General features: G+C 52.4%; 1 protein-coding gene across 3 annotated transcripts; it reads right to left on the bottom strand.

Annotated features, from left to right (window-relative positions):
* Positions 1–1,824: 1,824 nt before the first annotated feature.
* OAF (out at first homolog) lies at positions 1,825–14,558 on the bottom strand. Of its 3 annotated transcripts, XM_009674037.2 has the most exons (5): positions 9,497–13,843; positions 8,084–8,442; positions 4,039–4,173; positions 3,289–3,469; positions 1,825–2,740 (listed from the first exon to the last, which is right to left on the bottom strand). In XM_009674037.2, the coding sequence occupies exons 2-5, from the start codon at positions 8,246–8,248 to the stop codon at positions 2,466–2,468; spliced, it is 756 nt and encodes a 251-aa protein (XP_009672332.1). In that variant the 5' UTR covers positions 8,249–8,442; positions 9,497–13,843; the 3' UTR covers positions 1,825–2,465. The 3 variants fall into 3 exon arrangements, with proteins under 3 accessions (XP_009672332.1, XP_068772927.1, XP_009672331.1); XM_068916826.1 differs by lacking the exons at positions 8,084–8,442; positions 9,497–13,843 and adding an exon at positions 14,304–14,558; XM_009674036.2 differs by having other exon boundaries at positions 8,084–13,843.
* Positions 14,559–15,832: the final 1,274 nt, after the last annotated feature.

Below are 15,832 nucleotides of genomic sequence, written 5' to 3'. Positions count from 1 at the left end.
AGGCTGTTCTTCATCCTCCTTTTAGAGCATCAAGGAGATGCCCTGTCCTCTCCTCAGGGCTATGCATGATCCAGGCAGCCCAGAGCCTCACCATTATAAAGTAAGTGCATCCAGCCCTCTGGGATATGACCCAGGTGCTCCCAGATAGCACTCACCCCCCTCCCAGCAGCCCTGGTAACTGGAAAAAAAAGAGCTACAGCAGGGTCCCAGCAAAAAGGCACCCAGGCTCCCTGCAGCTCCTCTCTCTCATTGCGCGCAGCCCACCTCGGTTAGCAACTGGACTTAACTGGGGCTAGCAGGGAGCAAGTCCCAGTGTCCTGCTGCAGAAGGAGGCAGGAGCCAGGTCCGCAGACAACCCCCTGTAAGTGCTGACTACGTAAGCAAGGCGCTCAAAGCCTCTCCAAAATCACTGTGAGAGCAAGTTGCTCTGGCAGCTGGAGCGGAGGAAGGCCGAGGCTGCAAGAGTCCTCGTCTCTGCATTCACCTCACTAGGGGGAATCAGCACTCCACGTTTCTTCCTTCAGCAGCAGCTGAGCTACAGAGCTTTGAACCCACCAAAAACTCTGAAGCAGCCATCTCCCCTCTGCTATAGCAGTGCAGAGATAGACAGAGGAAACTTCATGGACGGTTGCAGACACAAACTGCAGCTGCACACGTGCATGACATCCCCTTGCAGGACCCTATTGTCGCTAGGACAGAAAAGCGGGCAATCGCCTGCCTACCCCCAGAGCCACTTTCTGCATCCGTTACCAGCCTTTTAGCTCACCAGAGCTAGGGCTCCAAGCTTTCCCGGGTGCTTGAGATGAGCCAGAGCCGGCTCCCTACTGAGGGGCTGGGTGCCAGGTATGCTTGAGACGCAGGAACGCACGGATGATAGCTGGGAATCACACTGGACAGCAGGATACTCCCCCTCTCCCCCCGATACATGGGTCTCTGATGTCCTAGGTACAGGCTTAAGACCTACCCATACAAAAATAGCTCTTAATCAAGAAGCCAAACAACTAGATTGTACTGTGATGATGACACATAATCTCTCAGGCAAGGGATGCTTTTAAAAAAAAAATCAGTTTATTTACCTTACAAATGATAAATAATTTGCTTTAGAAAAAAGAAAACAATCATTCAAGTGTTTTTACTTCATGTCACAATACTAAAATACCTTTCCCTTCTCCCTCTCCATTAGGAGATCAATACAAAAATAAATGTGATCAAATGTAAGTTTTGTTTTGTAAAAAATTCCTGGATTTTAGGCAAAAAGGCACACCGTGAAGGCTTTTCACCCAGAGGTACCAGGGTTTGTAATGACCCCGACAGCCTCTTTCTCACCTCCCTGGCTGTTCTAACTCGAGTGAAAGAGGACACAGGAATTAGGCAGTAACCCAGCAGTGCTCTTTGTCCGATTCCCTCCAGGTATATAACAGGGCCAAGGTCAGCTTCAGTGTCATCCCCATTTTACATGCAGGGGAAACCAAGGCACAGCAAAGCAGTACAGGATCTAAGAGCTTATTGTTAAGTCATTGGCAGAGCAGGACACAGACCCGAGGAGTCCCGGCCCTTGGTCCTCTGCTCTAAGCCAGGCAGATCAATGTTGTCTTCTTCAAAATAATGGTGCAAATCCCACCCGGGATCATCCTCTGCCCCCCATCGCAAACAATGTTATGATGGCAGTCACCAATTTCTGGACTTTTTTTCTTAGTGGGAGAGTCACAGGACCAACACAAAAAGTTGGGCCTTAACTACTCTACATAGGGATTTAAGTAGAGCCCTAATTACTAGCCCTTTAGGGGCATAAGTAATTGCTGGGATATATCCCCCAATTCTATCTTCTAGCCACAGGAAGGATATAACAGCCAGTCAGACACTAGAAAAAGCTACGAGCAGGCTCTTGCTTTGGGGAGGTTTCGTACCTACATTGTTTGAGTATGTGGTCCCATAAATTAGCTGTTTTCCCATTGGGAAACGCTGTTGTGTCACCATAAGGTGGCAAAAATCAGTGAAGGGGCTTCTTCAGTAGCAGAGATGTTTGACAGCTCAGATTGTCAAACCACTTCTCTCCCTGCCCCGACCACCCATAAGGATGCTCAAGGCTGATGCCTGTTAATTAGAGCTGCCTCCCTTCACATCTGCTAAATCTAGAGCAGGGCAAAACACACCCCACCCAGGCCTTCACCCCAGAAACACACGTCTCCCGCTTCTTTTAGGAAGCGGCACCTCTTGGCAGCTGGCAGGAGAGCATTAACGTGCAGGTAGCTGAGCTTGCTTATCACAGTATGAGGCAGTGTTAGGTGGGGAGAGGGTGCAAGGGGCCAGAAGGAAAGGCACACACAAAGCTCTCCTAGCACAAGGCACCTCTGTGGACCGTATTCCTTCCTTGGAAGCGGCAGACTCCAGGACGCCCTTAGCATCATAAAAAGGGGGGCAGGAGGCAGGCGAGCTGCCCCTTGAAAAAGCCTGGCCTGGCGCTGCTAGGTCTCCTCGTCCCACAGACATAGCTGCTTCTGCGGCACATAAAAATCGAAGGTGTAGCCCTTCTGGCAGCTGCGGATGCCACACTTGTAAGAAGAAACCTTGCCCCCAGCATCCCGAGTCTTGCAGTACTTCAGCATGCACGGGTACCACTCGATGTTCAGCGAGTAGCTGCAAATACAGGGTTTCCAGCGGTCCGCGCACAGCTTGCAACGCTGCAGGTCGGGGAGGTCTGACGTCTGGGGCAGGACCTCAAACATGGAGCCATCCACCCCTGCGGGAAGAAACACAGAGACGTTGCTCAGGGCGCTGCTGCTGAAAGACAAGGCCAAGGGAGACAGCTGCCAAGGCAAGCGCTGCTCTCGCTACACAGTCTCCAGAACTGTCGCGGAGAATGAGGCTAGAGGGAGCTCAGATGCAGGGTTTGTGTGGACAGACTTAACTCTGCATAGGAGCCATTGGAGAAGACGGGCCCTGTGGGAAGAATGAGCCAAAAGATAGAGAGAGCAGGTAAAGAACATCTTTCTTTGGGGGTGATAAGCCAGGTGAAGGATTGCCTTGAAAGTACTTGCCCTAATTGGGTTTCCTAGGAGAGCAACATGGAAGATGTCAGACAGGCCAAAGAATAAACCCTAGCACAGGGTGATGTGCAGTTTGCACACGTGCATTTTCCACACCTGCATTTTCCACCACCGTACTGCAGGCAGCGAACAAGAGGCTGAAGGGATTGTGCTGATCACCAGTAGTCTGGCAGGAGACATCACAGCACTCTGCCAACCTGATGACAGGGGCAGTTCCCACCAAACCAAAGGAAGCTCTTACCTTTCTCCAGCCAAAATTTGACATCTTCCTCTCGGGTGTAGATTGCTTCTTTGGCCTCTGCACAGACATTGTGGATGTGAGAGCTCAGCTGGGCACCTTTGCTGAAGTTGACAGCTACATCCATGCTGAGATGTTCCAGGCCCCGCACCTCCTCAGCCTGCCGCACTGTCCTGGGATTTTTCTCGAGAGGACAAAAGAAAAATCACAAAAAATTGAATCCTGGTTGCAACAAATTATCCCATATAGAGTATCATGATTTCATGCCAACGCAAGAAGGTGCGCAAATGAATGTTCTTGGGCAAATGCACCTGCACCGTATTCGGACAGAATGCGCTTAAACAACTTCTTGCGGATGCTTAACTGATAACGGATTTGCCTGTGATCATTTACCAGTGCTTTGTCCTGGTAGCTGGTGCCAAATTAGTACTCGTTTCATTAGGTAATCTGCAGCAGGGGTTTTTATGGCGATTGCTGCAGCCATCCACTTCCCCTTTAACACAGTCTAGGCTGAACTAAATCATGCCTCTATCTACTTTATTAGCGGATCGTGATTAATATTATTAATGAAATTAGCTTAATACTGAATCCTTTAAGCAGTAGGGGTGATCAAAGGCTGGTCCAGTGTACAGCTGAGCCATCGAGCAGCTGTCTGGGAAGGGTATACAGACAGGACAGCACTACCTCTAGGAAACCACGGAGGGACTGGAGGACGGAGCTTGCACTGAAGCCCGCTGTAGGGCCGCCTCTTACCTGCCGCAGCTTTGCCATAGACTCACTGGGGATGATCTCGTTACGGTGAAGCCGTGTGATGAAGCAGAGCGCCTGGAATTGGCTCTGGCCCCTCTCCAGCTCCCCTAAGATTAAGGCACGGAATATCTTCACCTCCTGTAACAGAAACAAGACATGGTGTGAAAGTCCCAAACCTTTGGCATCAATGAGGGGAACAGACTTCAGGGTCATGGAGAGCAGCTCCATCCAAAAGAACAAAGTTAAAGGTCTCATACTTCTGCTACCCAAACAAAGGGGTGTAGTCCCAGGTTCAATCCCACCCAACCCTGCAGCGTAATTACTGGTGTCTGTGAAGGAGCAAAGCTTTTCGCAATCCCACAGCGTCAGGGACAGAGAGCTGCCAGGACACATTCCACATCCAGGGCTCTCACAAACAACAGCTGGTGGTTGTCGGTCCTTTAATAAGGAGATGCAAGTCTGAGGAGTCTTGTCCTCTTCCATGAGGAGATGCTCTCCACCAAATCGACTGCTTGGGGTTCTCCTATCAAAGCAGGGAAGGCTGCTATATGTCCAGACTTTGCTCAGAGGCAGTAGCCCTCCAATCAGCACACGTCCTGTTGCGGCTGCATGCCCCTCCAGGAGAAAAGCCTTTGACCCCCTCATCAAGCAGTGGCAAGTGCAACACGCAGGGTTTCACTTGGCCAGGTTGCAGTGGTTTGCAAGGGAAGGAGAAATTTAAAGCCCAAATCCAGATGGATTTTCCCTAGGGGAAACTGCCTTTTAGTGTTTCGCTTGCAACCGTGTAAAGAAATATGCATGCATTGGCTGCTGCTTCAACATGTTTTATTTCCCCCTATCCCACAGGGACCGGGTTATTATCAGGGTTAATAAGAGGGTTATTGCTCTTCCTGTTGCTGTAACATGGCCCGTCTTGCTAGGGGCCAATGCGACCAGAGCACAGAGGAGAGGGCTGGAGAAAGCATAAGCACAGGCAGGAGGATGAGGGTGGAATGGGTGAAAGGAGGAAACATATGCAGTCCAAAAATCCCACTGTATCACAGTGCCAGGACTGCTAGAACTGGATGACTGTTCCTCCTAGGAATAGCTGGATAGAGGGACCAAAACTTCTGAAACCATATCCGAATCCACGTCACATACCACACGAGGCCCCTTTTTTCCTCCAGGTTGCTATCTTTGAGTTGTAACTGAAGCCCTGTGAGGGCAGCTGGTCACAGCTTCCATCCGCCATCAACTAAAAATATCACCAGTCTTTATTACAGCAAAAGTCCTCAACTCACCAGTGAGCTATTAACAAGCTGGGATTGAGCACAGTCAAAACCTGCACCTATTTTTGTTAGGCAAATGTCACATAGCCATTATCTCCACGCGTTACTTCAGGCCAGCAATCCCAACTTTCCTCTGCTGCCTTCTCTCACTTGCTTCCAAGCAACTGGTATTCTGACGAGCAAATTACTCATTTCTGGACCCAACAGCATGTGGAACAGAAATGAAAGCCATAAATTGTTAAAGCCAGAAGGAACCCATTATGATCAGCTGCAGCTGACCTTTTTTTCTGCCCTGGTCAATACTTTTGGCATCTTTATATATATAGCTACTGACAGATTCTAGCACATGTCCAAATCCAGCCTGAAAACCAATCATAGTTAACCAAAAATGCTAGTGAAATGACTACTGCGTTATTATTTTTTTACAGCTGTAATGAGGAGAATTCCCTCCCAGACATCAGCACCACTGGAACAATCCACATTCACACCTACATTTAGTCCAGCTGCCCTCTAGTTGAGCTATTCTGCTTTGAGCTCCCCCTATGAGCAAGGGCCAAGGGGGAGTAGACCAAAATCAGTGGACAACACTGGCATATCTTCCAACTGTAGATTTAATTTGCGTTTGCTTTACACAGAGTTCAGTCTAGCAAGAAGAAAAGCAAACAGGCACAGCCATGTTTTGCACGAGGACTGAAAAGAACTCATGCAGGAGATTAAAAACAGTGTAGTCCTTCCCAGGTTGAAGGCAACTTTTGTAAAACAAGAACGTGCTGAGCAACTGTTCAATCCTTCTAATCAATCAGAAATTAAACTTGAGATTCCCAGCTCTGATCCCTTCTCATGGCTGGTGCACATGAGAGAGTCGCAGCTTTCTCCCTGCCCCTAGTGAATGGTACAAAGCCCCCAATCGATCCCACACACGTGCAGGTCCCTCAGTCTGGCTCTGGCGCTTGGAGCCCAGCTGCCCCAGGCAGCACTGCAGGGTCTGGGGAGGGAGACGCTCCTTCCAAGCGGGCTCAGGTCTCAAGAAGGCTCTTACGTTGTGTTCAAAGGGCCCCTCAGTCCAGGGGCTCTTTTCAGTGATGAATCGAGAGAGAAATGCTATAAGTGTTTCTGAGTTCCAACCACATAAGAGAGGAGGGACCAAATTTGGTGTCTTGACAATGCACCAGTGGAGCAAAAGAACAGCTCTTGGGACCATTGAAACTTGCATCTGCTTCTCCCCTCCAACCCAAGGCAGTCCCCAGGAGCAAACACAGGGATGGCACAGGGTCACCAGCCACTGCTCTGTTTTCCTTGGAGCACCTTACTGTATTACCTTGCTCCCATCTCACCAGCAAGGGACCCAGGGCTGCTGCTCAGCTAATCTAAATATTTACCCATCCACCTCTGTGGGCTTGCTGATTTATAGGCAGAGTCCGCGCAACCTCTGGTAAAGATGCCTGCAAACATCTTCACTTGAAGAGTTCATTGATAGGGAATGGAGGGAGGAAGAGAAAGATGAAGAGTGATCTTGCAGCAGGGGAGGTACAGATGGAGAGAGAGCAAGCGGGGGGAATCTGGTAGTTAAGTTCCACACTGAGTCACAGGGGCTGGAGGGGGAGCAGTACGTCCCACTGCACAACCCATTCCAGCCCTCCATCCCCAGGTCTGCCTTTGCCAGTGGCTGATCTCCCACAGGTCTTTCCCCCACCCACCCTGACGGAGGTCTCGCAATCAGACAAACACCCAGGCAGCCCTCCTCTCCCCACCTCCCTGCCACAGGCCCCTGAGCTGAACCAGAAAGCCTCTGCGCCTGGCTGCCTCCACTGCTACATTAAACAAAGCCAGATCTTTATCTTAAAGCCGATAGCTCCACCAGCCCTGCCGACGCTGCACAAGCCCTGCCGATGTCTGCCCTGAGCCGCCATCCTCAAAGCCTGCAACCACGGAGAGATGCTGGGCTCGCGACCCACAACGAGGCTTCTTTTCTTCTCCTCCCCTCCCTGCCCCAGTACTCCTGGCCCACGTTCCTCTACAGCAGCTTTGTTCAAATAACTCCCTGGAAACACAACGGCCAGGCATGAGCTGCTTGGGTTGAGGTGAACTTGCTGGCCAAGGCCAGTCCCTTGCTGCCATCATTTTGGGGGGCGCCACAAAGCCAGAGACTCTGGGCAAAGGAGATGATGCCCATGCAACACATCTTAAAAGCACGAGTGTCAGCACATCTGCAGAGTCAACCTTAGCCCCTGTTGCCCACCCCATCACCTCCCTGTACAGCCTGTTAGCCTGCAGTGCTGCACTGGCCCAGCGCCTCGGCCTGCATCCCTGCACAGGGGGGCCACTAGGCTGCAGCTATGCTGGGATTCAAGTCCCACTCCACAGCAGCTAAAGGAAGCAGCTCTGCCTGGTGTGCAGAGGGCTTTGGTGCTGCCTGAACTCCAGGCGTCAGGCACCCTCACGTGCCCACCCTGGAGTCAGGGATTGCCGGCACGTTTATTGATACAGAGGGATGTGCTCGGGGAAAGACAGCACCGGTGCAGTCACTGAGCCAGTGAACAGCTTTCAGTTGTTTTGTTCAAGGAACTGCCTCCTATGGCACATACTCTTCTTCATCCTTCTTTCTCCATGCCTTGCCCAGTCCTTCCCCACCTTCCCTGCTCCCCCTGCCCTGGCTATGCAACTGCAGATGGGACAGGAACCTAAGCTTGACCCACCGGCAATCTGTCACGCTTCTTGCCCAGAAAGAGCCACGCAACTTTCTCCTACTCAGAGAGCCTTTCCGTCCCCAGCCACCTCACCTCTTTCCTACCAGAAGGAGCAGGATGAATCAGCACCAAGGAGGGTACCTGGCCAAGGCAACAAAAGGCACCTTTAATTCTGAGTTTCTGCACAATTTCCCAGCAGGGAACAAGTCCCAACAGAACGTTGCCTTTGCAGCGCGGGGACTCTCCGGATGAACTCATCACGGGGGCGTTGAGAATCCTTGGCCCCGACCTGCGCTTGTGCGGCTGGTACAGTTACAGCTATTGTTTAGGTTTGGACGACATGATGCTTGGTGTAACAGGGAACAACCAGTTCTGCAGCCACGCTCTAACCGTTGCATCGGAGGTAACCACAGCCTTGGCTTTCAGAGCCTGGAGAGAGCAGCTCTTCTTTCCTGAAGAGAGAAAGGAACTCAGGGCCCAGAGCTCCCACCAGCCCAGGCTGCCCTGACCTACCACAGGGACTTCCAGGAAAGAACTAGCCTGCACTGAGGAGCAGAGAAGTCATTCTGCTTCCTCCATCTTTGTGTTGTCCTCAGCCAGCTCCTCCAGGGAGTGCCATCTGGGGTGCAAGAACAATTCAGCCTCCATTCTTAGGCTTTATCCAGTGGAGACTAAGCCTGTGTGGTCTAGCTCCAAGCCCAGCCTCTCAACTTCACATTGTGTGAAGCAAAACAGTTCCCAGGGAAATAAATTATTTCATTGCCTTCCTCCCCACAACTCATTCAGCTTTCCTGCCAAAATTCCTCTCCCCAAGAACATCTCTGCTGCTGTGGGACCCACTTTCATCTTTGCTGTCGCCTGCCTGCTCAGAGTAGGGGGGTACGTGCATAGAGAGGCAGCTGTTTGGGTCACTGTGTTGCTCTGGCACTCCTGGGCCCGCTTCCTCACGCTGTCACCAGCCTTTGCTGCCACCCTGGCCCACCTGAATCCCCCTGGGGGAACGGCTACAGTCAGCCAGGAAGTTGTTTTGCTCGTACAACATACTCCACGGAGCGTGAATGATTGCATCCACGCTGGGGGTCCAGCCGGCTGAGTTACTGTCTAAGAGGGGATTATGTTTTTTAATGTCTCTCCTGCTGGAAAGAGCTAAACCAAGAACACTTTGGTGCACAGCCTCTTAGCCTCCACTCGCCCCAGTTCCCCAGCCGTACCAAGGAGCCAGGAGAACCCCCCAGCCTCACAGGCTGCTGAGTTGGAAACGGAAGTGTCTCAGACACGCTGAGAGGCCCTTGGACGTGGTTTGGCCAGAGCGGTACAAGCCGGCCAGTCCTTCCCAGCCACCAGGCAGGAGCGCTCCAAGGGGGCCGCGTGCGTCTGGACACCCTCGCAGCAGAGGGCTGGAGCACTGCCAGCAGCGCTTCGGGATAAAGGCACTTGCACTTTGTGCTTATACAGAGCCCTCAGTCTTCAAAGCACCTCGTCACCACCACCCCCGTACGCGAGTACCTGTAAAGGTGAGTTAAGGGTGGTTTGGGAGAGAAAGTCCACATTTTCAGAAGCAATGAATTTTGGCTGTGATTCTTATGAGTATGAGCAGCCAGAAATCTCCACAATGCTCAGGTGCCTTGAAGACCATCCTCTAGTTAAACATCCTCAAGCTCAGCACCTACAAACAGGGATGCCAAAAAGTAACTTATCCGAGGCCATGTTTGAAACCGGATCCTACCTAAGTGAATTGCCTAAGGCCACCGAGCAAGCAAAGGGCAGCTCTGGCTGGCAAGGTCCTTCTGCCCTCCAGTCCCACAGGCAGCTCAGCAGGCCACAGCACTAGCACTACACTACCTTTGCATATGGTACAACTGCCATTTACCAACACTTGAGTGATCAGTTCAGTTAAAAGACAGCATTTTTAGCTACCTTACTCCAACACAGGGTAACAAACACCATGATATTTTAATGAATTCACCCCATCCCTCCTGTCCTCCCAAATAAAGCCAAATCCCTAGAAAATGCATGCCTGAATACCGCAGCATTAAATTTTCTAATGTTTAACGCCTCCAAGGAGACCTGTGGAGCACTTCACTCACCATTCCCAGCATGCTTGCTTCTCTCTCCCAAATTGTTCAATCCCTCCTAGGGAGAGAGTTAAAAAGACTCCTATTATCTCACAGTAACTCCTGGGGAATTGGTGTCATCTGTTCCAGAAGAGAGCCTTTTAGCACCACTAGCAAGTCTTTGAGAAGCATGCCATGCTACAGCACTGCCTGAAACTCTGTTTGCCTGAAAATCTGCTTCCCAAGGAGGCTGCTTGCACAGATGTCCCCACAATCTTGCATTCACAGTAGAGAGAAAGGACCACCCCAACCCGTGAGCCTCGCTGTGGCAGAGCATGGGCTGCTGGGCCCCATCTTGCAGAAAAGCAGTGTTAGGAGCAAGTCATCCCACCCACACAGCTTCCAAGGGCTCTCGCTACGGACCATCCAGTCCCACAGGTGGCTGATGGGCACAGGGCACCTCACTGCTACACCTGGCTCCTGAACACATTCAACACACTTTCCTAGGAAAGCAGAGGAATTAGGAGGTGCCAGGTCCCTCCTGACATCTTATTCCTATGAACAGCTGGCACCAGATATTTCAGAGGAAAGAGTAAAGCACAGCAGCAGACTTGGGAGAACCTCTTCAGATTATAACTTATTGCCTTGATTAGAAGTCCAATTACTATAGGAGGGTGCAGAATAACCCTCCATTTCTACTTCTAGCAACTCTACAGGGGAGAAAAGGCTGCTTTCAGAATTTCACAGGTAACATCTTTGGACAGATGCTCTCCTATATTCCCTGCTCATTTAGCACCTAACAGGATCGACCCTGCCATAACGCCTCACAGCACTAACCCAGAGTATCAAGTAACTTCAGCCTTATTAGCAAGGAAAGCTGAAAGGACTGGCAATGCAAGCGTTAAAAGACCAGTAGCTGTACCTTCTCCCCTGTGTTTCCAGCATAACTTTTCCAGTAATCAAAAGGGAAAAAGAAACTTCCCCACATCTTTGTACTGACCTTGGACTAAAACCATCCACTTTGTTTTCAAGCTGCTGTTTAACAACTGAGGAGACTGCGCTACTCAAGTTAGACGCAACATTTATGGCTGTTCTCCCTCCCCACCCCTTTCTGTAATACTTAGTGCCTGACAATATTACACAGGGACAGGAACGTTGTCATCACATTCTTTAAAGCTGCAACAAAAGGAATGGTCTTCACTATTGCAGAGCCCAGAAAACATCACGTCCCAGTTTGGAGCCCCACTGACCACTAGTGGGCTGCACTAGGGAACAAGAAAAATCCTGGTGTGCTCCAAGGATGCTCCTGCCCCACGGAGCCTGGGCTGCTGCAGCAATCCGTCCGTCTTCCCTTCACCGTAGGGCACAGGCTCCCAGAAGGTGGAGGGCTGCTCCATTTTAGTTATATTGCAGTCCCTGCCTTGCTAGGCCTCTTCTCCTACAAGCAACACAGCCATCCCAGGGGCCGCTCCAAAAAGCTGCTCGTGCCAGCTTCTGCCCTAGGAAGGGGCATTCCTTGGACCTAGCACGCCTACCTCGCACAGCCTCCAGGGACTGAGAGGGATCTGATAGTCATCTCTACGGCAAGTGGAGTGCAAACAGCGATCACACAGGGAACACCAATTGGACTTCTAAAACTCCTTCAGGTTCAGCTCAGGCTGGTGGTGGTGGGGAGAAGGCAGGGATGGAAGAGAAACGAAAATCGTACCTTTGTGCAAAGCCTCAAGTACTGCTCAGGTGCAGAGCAGAGAACTGAACCACAGTCTCATTACTCCTGGATCTCCTTTCCTCTCCAGCCCATGGTCTAGCACTAGCCCCTTGAAGAAAGGGAGGAAAAAAAATGCCTTTGGACTAACTCCCTGCACTTTAAGCCAGAGAAGTGGAAAAACCATTTGTGCGAGAACCCAGTATCCTGGCCACAGCATGACCACACAGTCTAGCTTGGGAAACCCAGATCAACAACCCCAGCTGCTTTTCCAAAGGCCAAGAGCCTCGAGACCTCCCTCTGGAGAGAAGAGGTTGTGTAATGTTAGAGAGATGAGCACCAGAGCAGAACAGGGAAATGCCTGCACGCAGCCAGGAGAACAGGTCAGAAGGGGAACCCTGGCCAGGCAGCTGCCTGCTCACATCATTACTCACTGTACCACAAATTCATCTCCTCAGTCCTTTATGTTCCTCTGTTTTTCTTCCTTGAGCAGTATTCCAGCAAAGACATGAAACCAAGAGAGCCAGCAGCCCAACTTCAGTTAGCAAACTGAAGGCTGAGAATGACTCCTTGCAAAGCCTTCCAAGGACTGTCTCCCCACGCATTTCCAGCAGGCTATGAGGGGATGCATGGAGCTAAGGGTTTAACATACAGAAGTGAGTGACATCTTCAGAGAAACCTGTCCCCAGAAGCAGCTCAATTACAAGAGGATAGGAATCGGAGAAGAGCTCACACACTCCACTGGGTTTGTGGACAAGATTTGAGGGCAAGCCCCTGGAAGGGCTGAAGCAAGTAAAAAAATGTCAGAAGGATCAACAGCTCAGGATAACAGAAGTCCACAAGTTATATCCCAGGCTCCCCAAGGGTCTACCTAGAGGATCTGTAAAGTGCTCGAGTTTCCTGTGGTCAGGAACGTGCCATGGTATGCAGTTTAGCAATCTGCAGGCTTAAGAACCCTTCCTCCCTTCCCTTCCCCCCAACTTTCCTGGTGTTTCCTGTCTTCTTGGAATTTGTCTTTTTACAGGAATTATGGAATCATTTCCCTGCATGTGTGCTGGAGTACATGGAGCACATCATAGCTTCCAAAACACAGCTTCTGCTAGCATCCTAGGAAAGGGTGGGCTTGAACCTGAACCCTTCAAGGCTCTAACTGGAGGAGAGCCATCCGAGAGGCTGCAAGGACACTGGGCCCAAAGAGCGTACCAGAAGGGGGGAAGAGGCATCAAAATCACCCCTGGAGGAAGGCTCCAAGGTTCACAACAGGTTGGGACACAATATCATCCTACCTGTGGGTTTGAGCTTCCTCTTGCAGCAAACCAAAGTCCACCTGAGTAAACAGTCTAAACAGAGGGTTGGAACAAGATAACAATTGCCCTGCCACCCCCACGCCACAGAGAGCAGCTCTTCCCTGTGCGCTGCATCCGGCTCAACTTGGCACGCTCTGAAGAGCGCCATACTGGCCCAGAAGCTCCTATCTCCTGCTGAGGAGCGTGGATCTCAGGCTTAACTCTGAAAAACATCGCTCCCCTGCAGAGAGGCCACCTCTTGCCCGCCAGGCCTGGGAGAGGGACAAAGAAAGGGTCCCCTTACAGGGGAGCTGTTGCCAGTCCCAAAGAGAGCTGCCAATCAAACACTTCCCACACCAGGAACTCTATGCACATGTGCTCCCAAAGGCAGCAGAAGTCCATCCAAGGAACTAACTCTATCCCACTTGCGTCAGAAATACAGATGCCCTTGAGACAGAGAACAAACACCCTTATCCAGGAGTCAGGACCTTGAGCTCTGCCCTGCGCACCGAGACTCTCCCACCCTGGCAACATTCGTTGCCCTGCGCTGTGCCCAGTCGTTGCTGCACCCTCTACTCGGAGCTATGCCATCTCCAAACTCGAGAAACACAGCCGGGTCCGCGAGGGTCGGCTGGGCTTGGGGCAGGCTTTGTAGCCCATCCCGCCAGGACCTTTACCACCCAGTTTCACCACGGAGGCAGCCCACGTTACAGGTGTAACACCAGCAGGAACAGCCTGCTCCAGCAGCGTGGAGCTGCATGCACGCAGACGGCGAACAAAGACCCCAGCGATGCTCAAGGCTGACTTCTCCTCCACATACACCAACCTCCCCCCCCCCCCATTCCTCAGAAATGGTTCTGGCTTCTGGACACTCCACCAAGGTTTTCCTCAAGCTCCAAGCTGGTCCCAGATCCAGAGGCACCTCACGCATGCATGCCACCACCCTTGGCCCCATGAAAAGCTGACTCCAGCGTCCTGCCCTGAGCCGCTCTCTAGACCCAGCCGATGTCCTGCGAGGCACGGAAGGCCAAAACTCCCAGGCTGGAGACTCTGTCCTCCTCCAGCTCGGCGGGGAGCGGCAGACCGGAGCAGCCGAACACGCCGCGGCTTACGCCGCCACCGCGCTCCTCCGGGCCGGGGAGCCAGCGAGGGCACGGGCTCCCAGGGCACAGCTCCCGCGGGCGTGGGGAACCGCGGCGGGCACCTCACCTCGGGGCGCGGGTCGGGCGGCGAGCCGGGAAAAGGGGACCCCCGGGGGCGGGCCCTACCTGTCTGAAGTCGGCGGTGAGGGTGACGAGGGCGCCGTCGGCCTTGCGCAGCTCCAAGCTGATGCAGTCGGCGCCGCTGTCGGCGTGCAGGCTCTCCTCCGCCACCTGCCCGCCGGGCAGCCGCACCCGCACCCGCAGCTCGGCCCGCACCGCGGGGCCGGGCAGCGGTGCCAACGCCAGCCACAGCAGCGCGGGCAGCGCCGGCAGCCGGCGCCGCGGGCCGCGCATCGCCCCGCTTGCGCGCACGGCCGGCTCCGCGCTGCCCCCGGCCCGCCGGGGCGCCGCCGCCGCCGCGCAGCCCGGCTGCCCGCTCGCCGCCCCCGTTCATTCAACCCCGGCTCGCTCCTCGTCCTTTCCCCCCCACCCCCCCCAAATCCCTCCCTCCCTCCCCCGCCCGTCACTTCCTTCCCCAAATCCAGGGACCTGCCTTAAAGAGACAGCGCGCCTGCCCGCCTTGCCAGGGTCGGGGCGAGCGCGCAGCGGCGGGAGGGGAGGAAAAAATAAATAATTAAAAAAAAAATCTCGAATCGCAGCTGCGGTAAAGGGACCGAAAGCAAAGCTCTGCCCGAAGTGGCGTCGCCTGCAAACATGCCCTGCTGCCCTCTCGGCGGCGTTCGGCAGGAGGGGGACAGGCTGGGGGGACCCCTTCTCCAGCAGGAGCTGCCCTCTCCTGCGCTTGTCATCTCCCCCCTGCTTGAAGTAACTATTTACAAGCTGCAGTTCGGAAGGAGAAAGGAGCATCAACAACAAACCCCAGCTCTCCTCGCTCCACGAGATACATGACTCCGTTCCCCAAACATGCAGTTGTTGTGAACCAAACATCTGCACGATGGCTCAAGCTGTCACTGTGTACAGGAGACCATCATAGGGCTGTGCTGATGCACACAGGGTGTATTTCTGCCCCCAAGGATATAGGGTGGGCCACTTTATTTTTTGCCCCCACCCTTAAAAGAAATAAAATCAGGAACGTAGACCTATGTCACTTCAGAATCTGCAGTTTCCAGGCAAAAAGCTCCAAATCTGCCCTCCACCCCACCCAATTCTGCAATCACTTCCAGATGGACAGATACTCATGAAGGGCCCCTTTGATTTCAAAAGGTCTCTCTGCAAACACAAAGGTCATTGTGGCAGCGCGATCAGGGCCTCAGAGAGAGATCCTTGCAAGGAGAAGCACAGAAATAAATAAAAAAAACTGTTTAAACCATGCTTCCAGAGGGCAAGATCACTCTTGTCTCCGAGTAGCCCTTTTACAGCCCATGGGACCTCATTTAAGTAAGATTTGCCTCCAAATTTTCATGGCCTCTTTCAAACAAATTATATCCTTGAAATGCTTTACAGGACAATAGCTGTGCTAAAAATAAGAACAGAGGAGGAGAGACCGTTAAGAAGTGTAAGCAGGGGAGAAGAGATGGTTCACTTCAGGTACAGAAAGAGAAGGGGTCACAAGGCAGAAACACGCTGGAAGCTTGTTCCCCATGACAAAAGCTGCAAAGGAGAAGGCCCTGCTCATGCAGTCTATTTATTTGGAG

This window comes from Struthio camelus, chromosome 22 (genome assembly GCF_040807025.1).
Source record: "Struthio camelus isolate bStrCam1 chromosome 22, bStrCam1.hap1, whole genome shotgun sequence".
NCBI lineage: Eukaryota > Metazoa > Chordata > Aves > Struthioniformes > Struthionidae > Struthio > Struthio camelus.
The sequence above is the reverse complement of the archived record's forward strand: the minus strand, read 5'-3'. Positions and strand labels throughout refer to the sequence as shown.